Source organism: Tauraco erythrolophus, chromosome 13 (genome assembly GCF_009769465.1).
Source record: "Tauraco erythrolophus isolate bTauEry1 chromosome 13, bTauEry1.pri, whole genome shotgun sequence".
Lineage (NCBI taxonomy): Eukaryota > Metazoa > Chordata > Aves > Musophagiformes > Musophagidae > Tauraco > Tauraco erythrolophus.
The window spans coordinates 2,669,726-2,682,086 of NC_141477.1; the positions used below are offsets into that span (position 1 = coordinate 2,669,726).

The window sequence follows — 12,361 nt, forward strand, 5'->3', positions numbered from 1 at the left end:
AATCACTTGATTTTACTTTTTTATACTGGATTACCAATAGCTTTGCTTTGCTGGGTGGATAAAATTTTTTTTATACATTGAGCTGTAATCATATTTTATTCACGGACTTTTGCCTATATATTTCTTTAGAGATGATAAAATTCTGGCCAGTTTCATGTTACTTCGTAGAAGTATTTAATCTTGGCTAAGCTATGGCCGGATCAAATAGCAAAACATTTAGAATTCAGAATTAAAACACAAAATAATAGTGATGTAGAGATGTAGTAATATTTTTCATCATGCTGTTGAAGCCAGAGACTTAATCTATCTTAATCTGATATGCCTGAAAAGTGGTAGTGAATAAAAATTTCTAGCATAAAAATGGGTAAACACAAGAAAAGAGAAAAGCTTTTTTCTCCAGTAGGATTTACTGTTTGATTTATCTGTCTTTTGTGATTTCTCCCCATTTGCCTAGTTTTACTCATTTCACACAGTACGTGTCGATAAAAGAAATCCTAGAATGGGAATTTCCTGATAATTTGAGGCAACTACCTGACTTTTAACTGAGCTAATCACAGACTGCTAGAGCTGATTCCTCCAAACTGCTTAAGGAAAGAACCTAATTTAAGATCATCCAGATTTGTAGAGTCAACAGGACAACGTAAACAAGAGCTACAGTGCTGGCATGAGGTCTTTAGTGTTTCCTTGAAATAAACGGAATGAGAGAGGTGTTTGTGAACCTCCAGATCAACCGAGCCTCACGATTTTCCATGTCACCAACCAACAGATGCTACCACCAAAACTGCTGAATTTCCCTGAAAAAAATCAAGTCCTAGCTTTTTCTTTACCTCCTGCAGCAATCTGAAAGTAGATTCCCAGTGATTTTTGACAACTGTGTGAGGAATTGTCAAGCCTACTTTCTACTTCTAGCGTTTATATCTTGCAGATTTTTCAACTATTACTGGTGAATTGGGTCCTAGACTCGTAGTTGCTGAAAAAATTGTGTTGAGCAGAAATCTGATCTGTCTGGGCTTTTCACTATAAATGTCTGCACTGGATTTGGCTGTTCTTTTGAGAGCTAGGATTTTCAGTTAAATATGTAAGTGAAGTCAAAGCAAGAATTAATATATTTTGGCACTGAAACATCTGTAGCACTTTCTGTTTGATTCTTTGATGTCAGCTCTCATCACCACTCAGCTTTGCAAGCACTAGCACTTGCTAACAGACAACACAGTCTGGGGACTCTGGCTATGCTGGTACAAGTTTACTTTGTTGATAACATTTTGCAGCCATATATATGCCTCGGAAAATTTCAGGGTTTTTATCTGTGTTTTGGCTGGGAAGTCGCTGCTCTGAAACATCTGTGACACTATGCCTGGGTGGTTTTGCATATGATTACAAATGGAATTTAATGTAGAGCCCTTCTGCAGGCTTGTCAGATGCTTTTAAGGTAGGATTCATTTCCCCTAACTTTAAATGTCTGCCTTACTATCATATGAAATTTGTCTGACAAGCTACTTTTTCTCTCTTGATTAGCTCAGACAGATTTGTTATCTGTCTCTTTAGTATTTTTTTATTTTGCTTTTAAGACAGGGATGAGCGGGGCATATCTCTGCATTGTTTGTTCAAAAACTTTTTCAGTGTTATAGTTTTGGTTTTTAATAATACCAAACTGTAGTTTTTTGAAGGTCAATCTGTGATTAAGACTTTCCTGTGGGGAGTGCAAAGTGGATAAATCCTTGGAAGCTAGAGAAAGGAGCTTTCAGTTATATTCATTTGTTCTAGTGCTTTTGCTTTTAAGATCAGTCCTTGTATCCGAGAACACAGTTAATGCTGCTCCTTCTTTATTAGAATTTCTGACCTTTCTGAAATGGAGACAACAGGGGTCTGACATAAACTCACCTCAACGTACTCAGGCTCTAGTGAAGAAAATGATACTTGATTTCCTAATATTTTTATTTCCACCTAAGAATGGTTCCTTTCTGTCGGTGGTGTTTGGTTTGTCTCTTTTGGTTTCGTTATGTTGTGGGTTTTTTCTCCTGTCATCTTTAGCAGCAGGTTGATGGTTGCTGCGTAGGTGGTTCAGAGCACCTGTTCCAGTTCTCTGTTTCCAATATGGTGTTTTTTGCAGTTTTTCTCTTTTTAGCTAATCCAAAAAGTTTTTTAACGTGTCTATGTATTTCATGATGTCTGGAACAATGACTGGGATGACGAACATAAGTTTGCCATCTCAACAAATAAAAGAGAAAGCAAAGTAAAGAATTATCAAATGTGGCTTTCTTAGGGTGTAGCTTGAAAAGCATCTATGTTGGCAGCGGTGCCAGCTCAAACATCTGCTCGTTCATCCAGTGGTGTATTCCACCTCGTTTGTCTAGTTAAAAATAGCTGGTAACAAAAAGGAGTGAAGTTAACACAGAGCAGTTTCTGACCCAGTTCACCACGCAGCCGTGTGAGCACCAGGAGCAGGATGCACGAGGGTACCGCTCCAAGTTGGGACCAGTGCTCCTGCCAGAAGAGATTCTCCTCAAACTCTGTCTCAAAAAAGTAAAGCAACGTGTTACATGAGCCCAATTCAGGAAAAAGAAGTACTTGCCTTGCGTTTGGCCAAAGCATTTCTCTTTTAAAATAAACGTAGTGAGGCAGATTCAGCATCCAAGTGTTGTCAGCTGAGTCATACTGGGATGTGGAAGCATATCATCAAATAAACGGGAGGTGTGGATGTGCTGGATTCATTCTTCAGCCATGATACTTCAAAAATGACTGGAGGCTGTTGTTGTGTCTTTATCCAGAAGAAAATTAATGAGGCCGAGGAAAGATTTTAATTTTTTATTAGCACAGGGAGCTAATAAAGACACTTCTGTGTCTCATAACTTTTATGGGAAATTCATCAGTAATAGCGTCAGTGACATGTCTCGAGGTTGTGACTGTTGTGAAATGTGACAGCAAGGAGCGTGCTCTTGTGTCTGAAAATGTGATGTGCTCTCTGGGTGACACTTCTTCCAGAATCATCTATAAGGTCAGGTTTAGCTCCAGCAAGCTTCTTGAAAACGCTGTTTATTGCTTCCATGATAATACCACAGCTCAACAACACCTGTCAGTTTGTGAGGAAAAATTTAGAATTTCTTCACTTCCTATTATTCAGTCACAGGTAATGGAGGCAGAACTATATTAAGCCATTTACTTCATATGTGTGAATGTCAATTTAAGGGTGATGGCATATCATTAAATCAAATTTTACCAGTGCAGCAGTTTGTTCATGTTATTAATATTGCTTGAAACATCCCCTTACAATAACTTCTCACATGCTCTGAACTCTTCAAACATGAATAATTTCAGAACAGGTTTTGTCTTGATAAAGTAGTTATCTTGGAAAAATGCTGCCAGAAAGAGCTTGAGGCTATAGACGTGGAGGTTATGCGAAAATCCGTTGCTTTGGCCATGCTAAAAAAAAAAAAGTGGTAGTGTTGATGATGATGTAGTAGTGCCTTTGGTTTTTCATATGGGATAAAATCTGGGAGGATGGTTTGTGTCTCAGACACACGCTCTTGGTGAAGGGGCTGTGACATTTACTCTTAATCATAGAGGAGGACACTTTGGAGAGGACAAAAAAAAAGGGTATTCATACACTTAAGAACTTGCAGCAAAATTTTAAATTTTTTGAGGATTTTGTCCCTCTTACAAAAGACACTTGTGGCTGAGGAGATCCCTTGTTGCAAGTGAAGCTCTGACCTCTGGGCAGAGAAGAGGAACTGAGGCTGGAAGCTTCCATCTCCCTCCAGCTTGTGCTTTCCTAGCACTGCTTCCCTGCTTGTACGGAGAGACAAAGCTGCCTAATTCGTGTAGAAAATACAAGCATAGGGACAGTGTGGAATAATAAAAAAATGTGACATCTGGAAATGGAAGCTGGCAGTAAATGAAGGGAGTTGAAGATATACAGGATTTTGCTGGGGGAAAAAACCTGAGAGTTTTGTGATAAGAATTGGGAGGATGAGAGGATGCTTGTAACTGATGAGAGGTTGACTGGTGTGTGTGGGGGCAACTGAGGGATGAGGATGGGAGAGTCTGAGGAGAAGGGAGCCCTGGGACTGAAAAGCCAAGAGCAGGAGAACTGGCCAAGAGCCCAGCGGTGCTGGCTGGATGCTGGTGCTCGAGCATGTCTGCAGGGCAGCCCTGGAGCCTGGCTCTGCCAGGGCAGGGAACAGGAGCCAGAGAAGTAGCCCGTGGACCTGCACGGAGGCAAGTGGAAGAGTTTATATCCAGTAAAGTTCAATCTACTTCGAAGCCTGGAATGGAAGTCAACTTTTCTGGTGTCAGAGTCTGGGAAATGTTCATTCCAAGTGCTCATTCTGCTCTAGTTCCTGTTCATGCAGATGATGGATCTGTAAATCCGAGTAGCAGAAGTCTGCCTGTATTTGCATCTGAAACATCCATCTGTATCCATGTGAACATTAGAGTGACGCAGGAGAAACTCATCCGGGAAGCAACATTTAAACACATTATACTTGCACAGTCAAGCATTTAAAGGTCAGATAATGCCAGAATTGAGGGATTTTATTTTTTTTTTTACATAATGTTAATTCTTTCCTTTTTGTGTGTTAGTGCAGTCATGCTGTGACTTGTGATTTTTCATGTAGTTTCTATAGGAAATTTTGTAATGTATTGTATTGCTATAGATCAGGTTTGTAACAATTAGGCTTAAAGATGCAAAATACTGCATGATACGCTCTAGTTTTTAGATAGACTCTAAACTTTAGGAAAGTTTAGTCTGAAATGCTCCAAGTTTGGTGTTTTAAAGTGGTTTGAAACTCATTCCCTTTGTCTCTTTCTGAATTGTGGGGATATGAAGATCCTTTTCTCCAGGGGCTCTAAACAGTTTCTTTTTTTTCCCCCCACATGAAAGGATTTCAGTACAAATAGTCGATATTTGAGAGTCAGCTTAGTGTGAGCATGGTCCTGAGGATTGTGCCTTTCCTTTATTTGGACTGAATAATTCTTAAAAAGCTTTTAACATCATTGACAAAAAATACCCACCTGATGATTTTTATTGTTATGAGTTATGTAAGAATTGGAAAAGGCCCACTGTGCCTAAGCCCAACGTAATAAACCAAAGGGGTTTTTGATCAAGAACACCCATGAATTGATGTGTGTATTCAATAAAATCACACTTGGGAAAAGGCATGCATCTCCACCTACTTCTCTGTGAGCCAACCAGGCAATTTCTTCCAGATGTTTCTAGCCAGCTGCTAAATATTACTTTCTATAGAAAACAACACTTGTCTTTTTTAAAAAAACAAAAAAACAAACCCCAACTTTTTTTGCTTTCTGTAACAACTACTACTTGATCTGAGCCTGTAGATGCTGTTAAGCACTGGATATATTTAAGCAGATCTGCATATGTAAACTGTGACAGGAGCAGAAGTTTGTGCTGCCTTCCCTGATTAGATAATCTCCAGCACAGAAAACCAGTTTCCTTTTTTTCAGCAAATAGCTAATTTTCTGGACTTGCAAGCTGCACTGCCTAGGAAGAGAAGCCACTGGTGGAATCAGGTGAGGTGTCTCAGGTGCAGTCCTGTTTATTGGGAAGGTCATGTGTGAGGTCACTTGGAAAAACCAGCAAGAATCAAACAATATGTTTCTTTCATGGTTTCAAACCTACTTCAGCAGTCTTCCTCTCTATGCTTTTTCTCCAAGTGCGCAGCTTCTGGTTGTCTTTTACCTTTTCTGCTCCCTCCTTTGCAATGTTTCTGGCCTTTTTTTTTTTTATCCTGGTCACCCAGGGGTAGTTTCAGTACAGTTTCCTTTTGAATTATTAGGTGGCCCTGGTGGCTCACAACTGGGCTCAGGCTGCTGAGACACGTGTGCTGGTGCAGGCATGTTCCTGTTGTGCACTGCAGTTGTGTTATACAAGAAATGTGCCTGCACAAACCATTTGCATTTACCTCCTCTGAAGGACATGGCAGCTGTAGTGGATTTCCTCCAACACCTAACACACCAACGTTAGAAAGTTGAGTTTGTCCCCATTTTGCGTTGATTTATTGATTTTTCACAAATGACTGTTCTGCAACAACAGATATGACTGTTGTGTAGCTTTTGTTATTCAAATGAGGTACATTAATAGGAATATTAATTCACTGTTGGCAGACCAAAGTGTATTCCTTCTGAACAAACTGAGATCGTTCCATTGACTTTCAGATTTTGTCCTTTAGACCCCGATTCTGGACGCTTGTATCAATACTTCATACCTGCTGTTGCATATAAGCCTTTGTGCAGTTGTAGTTTTGGTATTCTGCTGTGTGATTTTTATTTTAAAATGGATTTTAACTGGGAAAAATGTTAAATACTTTCTCAGATCCTTAATCAAAGTGGGTTTGAGTTCTTTGCCAAGCTGGCTGTAAGCGGACGCCAACACTTAGTGCTAAACTGCAGAAGTCAGGAGGGGTAAATGTGTTTCCACCGAGCTGTTTTCCTTCTTTTTCGTCCTGGACCCTAAAAGCAGAATGAGCAACGTTGCGTTTTCGTAACGGAGGGTGTCGTTTTGTGTACCCTCTGCTGCCAGAAGGGTCACCTCGTGAGAGCAGTCATCTTTGTGACAAGCTGAACTGGCAAGGACCTTCCCTGCCTGCCCTCCCCACCACCCCTCCGTTCCACAGCCAGGGTTCTGCTGTTCCAGCCAGCTGCTGTGCGTTTTCCTCTGGGAATAATGATGTAGTATGAACAAAACTTATCATTTGGTCAGGAATTTTTAGGATAGGCTACAAAACCAGCGTAATTTACAATAAGAAACAAAAATCCATTAAAGTACGTGAAAAAAAGGGAAGCAAATAAATGTCACTTATGCAGAGATTTATTAAAAATTGGAAATGACGGACTTTCTAATTTAGAAAATACTTTGCTTTTGTGATGGGTCTCACTTGACAAACTTATCGTCACCCCTGCGAGAGCTGCTCTCTGCATAATTTGGCTTCCTGCAGAGAGGGCAACAACCTGTGCTTTCCCTTCCTTTAATTTTATAGTAATTTTTTTCAGTATCTGTCAGGGACAGATCTTTACGTAACATGACAACTATGTTTGTGCTTTCAAAGTAGAACAAACCTGATGTTTGTTGACATCAATGGAAAGATTTGTTTAATCTCAGTGGGCCTTATTGCCCACAATATGTAAAACCTCTTTTGTAACGTTGGCATTAAGTATTAAATCTGATTTTTTTAGCTAGCTCTACAGAGATTTTTTTTTATAACATATTGGTTTACTTTCTTGTTTTAATGATCCCTTTTTTCCTTAATTGAGCAGTTCAGAAAATAAACAGTTTAAAGCTAATTGACTTTTATTTCCCTTTTCCTGTCTCCTTTCTTTTTCATTTTTTCCTTGATTTAGGCAATTTACTACATGCCTTAGTTGCAAAACCGTAGTTCGCAGTCAACATATCAGAGAGGGTTGTTTTTCCTCTTCTCTCTGAACACAGAGATAAAGTTTTCCTAGTCCTTGTGCACAGAACAAGCTCTTTCACTTAAAAAAGGATAGAGATGATTTAGCAGATTTCTCATCGTGCGCGGATGTTAAGTCTCAGCTTTAAAATCAAGCACACGTGTTTAAATCCTTTTTCTTGAATTAATTTATTGCCCTATGAAGGACATATCAGTTAGTTACAAACTGTACCCGAAAAAAGTAAGAATGTGCAGAAACAGAACTGCAAGCCTCTGTGTTTCTTGCCTGACTCTGACCCGGTGTAACTTGGGAATAGTACTTTAATTTTATTTACTTACGTATAAAACAGCGTTAATGCCCCTTACTACTTTGTAGTTCTGAATCTTAACTAATTTAAGCCTTATCTGTAAACAGAAATTATGTTGGGAAAATTGCATCAGGAGCACTAATGAAGCCTAAGTGGCTTGAGGAAATAAATATTCCATTTGGCTTTGGCGAGTCAAAACGATCTCATTCTGTACTCTCTCTAATTACATCCTTGGTATTTTCATGCTAAAACCAGTTATAGCCATGACAGTACAGAATGCAACTACTGATGGCTAAATTCTTGTGTTGTAACACCTCAGACTTATCAAACACAAAGTTTTACACTGCAAGAAAAGGAACAATGGAATTCAATACCTAGTGCCCAGGTAGGCAGAAAAGCAGAGAGCGATGGAAAAATATTTCTTTTTGTGTGTATATTAGATACTGTCATGCTATGAGACAGCTTGGTCCTTTAATGATATATTTCTGCATTCTGTTGTCAACTGCCACACTGTTTGCACCACTAAGTAAACGCCTTCTAAAGGTGCCCTGGGGAGCTATTACAGAGCAGTGTGAATAATACAAATTTCATATTTTGCTCTTCTGTCACACATTCTCTCTGGCACAAAGACACATTTAATGCATCTGGCTACACAGTTTTCGTAGTATGTCACATTAATTTGGTGTTTTCTAAATCCTTCTGAATACTACAGATGCTTATTTGTGGTCACCGATGCTGAATTTTTACATTAATTTGCTTCATTTTTGTTCAAAATAATTTCCCTTCCACTATCAGTTTTGGTGACTTTCTGATGAGTTTTAGGCAAATATTCACTAAAAGAAAATCTGGAAGACAGGTTTTGGAATTTGCTCTGAAACTACTTCTAAGAATTATTCTTGAGCAAGCAGGGAACAGAAATGTGTAACAGCTCTGAATTTCAAATGTTAAATAATAAGTGCAGAACTTGCAGTGACCAGTCTTCAACCAATCCAAACTGAAGTATACTTACATAAAATTGTTCAAAATAATTTAAAACCACGAACAGATGCATTAAAAATAGTCTCATGTTTGCAGACCATTCCAGAACAGAGAAAAGGCTTAGGTATTAGTTAAGAACAGACTGCTGATTTGAGTTTAAAACAAAACAAAAAAAACCAACCCAGAACCAAAATACTTCATGCTTATGAATAACAACATAAAATATGACATTTTATATCACTAATTTAATTTTGTATGAGATATATGTATAAGTGACGTCAAGCCGTGCATGTTAATTCGATAAATGATATATGAACAGAATAACATAATTTAGGACTATTGGTATGCAGAGAAAATAATTGAATAATTTTGAAAGATAAGTTAATTGAAGGAAACTGCTATATATCCCCTTGTATTTATGGAACAGAAGGCAAGTACATTGTTTTGTTTCATTCAGTTCTTGTGTCATCGCAGTCCTTGTGTCTCAACTGAATTATGTTGGCTTAATCGAGTCTTAATGTGGTAAATCTCAGCATGCCAAATACAAGCATGCCAGACCTCTTTCTCAGATGTTTTCTCTAACCTTAGAATAGAAAAACATGGGCAATATTAACTATTTTTGTCTAGACGACAGTTTTAAATTTCACGTTTTCTGACTTCAGTTTCCACAAGCTCTCACTTCTTCAGCAAATGGTTTGTTATTCTGATCAAGCCTTCCTATGACTTTTAGAAATCCATCTCCAGATGCTAACTAATCCCAGCCTTCGGTCAGGCTGGGGTATCACATGTTAGCAGTGTGTTTAGCTAATATTTTCTATTGCAATGAAATAGACCAATTCTATTAGATCTAATTAAATCACCTAATACTATCTAAGAAAGTATGTGTTTAAGTAGAGTAATAGATAGTAATGTAGTTTTCTAACATGTGTTCAGTGAACTTCCTTCATCCTCTTGTTTAACTCATTTAGCATTCTTGTACCGATTTAGAGGAATATATTTCTGTTCATCATTGCCAAACTATCATCTGGTTACTTAAAAGGACCTTTGTGGTTCAAAAAATGTGAAAATACAAATATCTCTTTAAAAAGATACTAATGTACATGATAGAATTATCTGTTTGCTTACATGAATAATCTAGGAAATGAAGACAATAACTTTTGCTGTATTTCTGTATGTGGCACCTGTGAACACTTTTAAACGGACGAATGAGAACAATATTGATCATATGCCTATTGCTTTCATTTTCTTTATAAATGTTGTATTTTCTTAGTGCTTGTTTACACATTTTCTGCTTAATTTAACCATACTGATAACTTTGTGTGTATTTAATAGAAGACTGCATATGGAAATTATGATATTGCAAAGCTCTGTCTTCCTTAAATGACCAAGTTGGTTATTTCTGCAGCTTCTGGATATCTGTTCTTCTTATGGATCTTGAGTTTACTTGTTTCATTGTAAGTCAAATAACTCAGAATCATAGTGTTCTACTTACTCTAGTTAGTAGATGAAATTATTGAAGCTGAATTTTTGTAGGTCTCCAGAAAATCATATGCGTATCAGGTTTTCATTGAATCTAGTACAATTCCAGACAGAGTCCTTGAGGGAACTGTGCATAACCTTGCATGTCTTCCAGTAGTAAGGAGTCTTGTGTCCAATTAGTTGTTCTAGCTGGCAACTTCTGTGGTTCTGAATCAGATTCGGAGGAATAAAAAAAATATTTCAACTTATGTTGTTACTCAGCCTCTTCTCTGGTTTGAGAAATAGAATATTGTGGCAACTACCAGAGCTGTTATCTCATCAAGTTTCAGGGCAAAATGCAATAATTCTTTCTGCATGGGTAAAATTGTATTGTTAATTGAAGGTTTTGTAACAAAACCATTCATATGTTATTAAGTTTCAGAAAGTTGGATAGTTGGATTTGAAAAAAAGTTTAGAAATTGGCACTGGGTCTAGCAGAGTTAGTGTAGGTGGTTACTGAGCCTGAAAAACACTCTTCTTCAGTGATAGCCTCATCTCCTGACTCTGAGGAATATCAGGAAGAATATGCTCCTAAGCATAAGCTAAACTTATATTTAGGTCTTCATGACATCATAAGAAAAAGGTTTTCTATAATGTCCCTCTCTGTGCTTCTTTGTCCTTCCTCCTGTCTCCCTAGGAAGTACCATGAGGTTTTAAAATTAGTATTAAAATGTTTAAGAATATTGCAGAAAACATCAGTAATATAAACTTTTCTCTTCAGTAGAATGCACTATACTATGTAAATTAAATTATGATTTTTTGCACATTCTCTGTATCGCATCCAAACCAGGAAGTGTACTTGTATTCCCAAGAAATTTGTATATTTGTGAATTACAATATGATTGTTTTCTGAATATTGGCTTTTTTTAAATAGGCCTCGATGATTGCCTCCAACAATACATAAAAAATTTTGAAAGAGAGAAGATCAATGGCGAACAGCTGCTGCACATCACTCACCAAGAGCTTGAGGAACTGGGAGTCACTCGCATCGGCCACCAAGAACTGATACTGGAAGCAGTTGATCTGCTGTGTGCGCTGGTAAGTGATTTCTTGTATCACTCATCTTAATAATCTGGGTTAAAATAAAGCAGTCTGCATTCTGCAGCTAGATTGCACAGACACAGAGGCTTTGCCTCCTTAGAGGACAGACATGTAGAGGCATCTTTCAGCTGTAAAGAAACTATATGTATCTGGTTTATGGTCAGGTGTGATGGTCTTTTATTGCTCTTCTTCTAACTTTCTTGCTCTTGCTTTCAAATACTGTTGACTGTCACTACTGGCATCCATATGGTTCTGTAATTATATGCCATATGCCCTCATATTTCACTGACATTTGCCACACTATGCTAAACCAAGTAGACCTGAGTGTTTTAACCATGCCAGCATTCAAAAGGATGGTACTAAGAAGCCAGAAGGTAATGCTAATTAGACTGGAAGATTGCTTAAAATGAGCTTTAAGACAAGACTGGAATGGTAAAATTGACTTTAGATAAAGTACAGACACGTGTGTCAATTTAAAGGGTTTTTTTTTTTAGCAACCTGCAAACATCCAAGTTTGGAAGAACACTGTTTTTTCATGTAACAGGTTATTAATTCAGTCAACCTCTTAACAAAGTATTTGAGATCAGAAAATTCTTTCTTTGTTATTTAATTCCTACCAGCTAATAAAATGCAATGTGTTAAATTAATTCTAAAGAAAAAAAATAACTTAGTTGAACAGGTGGAAGGATATTGAAAATACAAAAAAAAAATACATAGGTAAATTACATATGACAGCCCCATTATTTTACTTCTTTATCAGGAGTTCTGCTTTTGCACGAACTAGTTTATCCTGTGGGATTTTGATAAGATAAATTGTCTCCAACAGGGAAACTGGCACTTAGTAATAAAACAGAAAGCAAGCAGGAAAAATGCACTTGATCTAAGCAAAAAAGCAGTACAAAGTACCTTTTATTATGCATATGCTTCTTGTAAATACCTTTAATTACAAAATACACTTAATGCAGCTTGAGATCTACTGTTGCAAACTACATAACACATATGTGACATCAGAGAAATGCTTTTGGCCTTTTTGCAGCCGTATTTGTAAACTGTGCATGCTGTGTAACCCAGCAAACTTCTGTGTTTTGGAAACAAAGTCAACCTCAAGAGTTT

At 37.6% G+C, this 12,361-nt stretch overlaps 1 protein-coding gene across 3 annotated transcripts in view; it reads left to right on the forward strand.

Annotated features, from left to right (window-relative positions):
- LOC147527904 (connector enhancer of kinase suppressor of ras 2-like) overlaps positions 1–12,361 on the forward strand; it is a 198,623-nt gene that overhangs the window by 58,739 nt on the left and 127,523 nt on the right. For all 3 annotated transcript variants that reach the window (XM_086619486.1, XM_086619487.1, XM_086619488.1), the window contains exon 2: positions 11,082–11,245. In XM_086619486.1, coding sequence (XP_086475612.1) covers positions 11,082–11,245 — 164 coding nt within the window. The remainder of the gene's footprint in view (positions 1–11,081; positions 11,246–12,361) is intronic.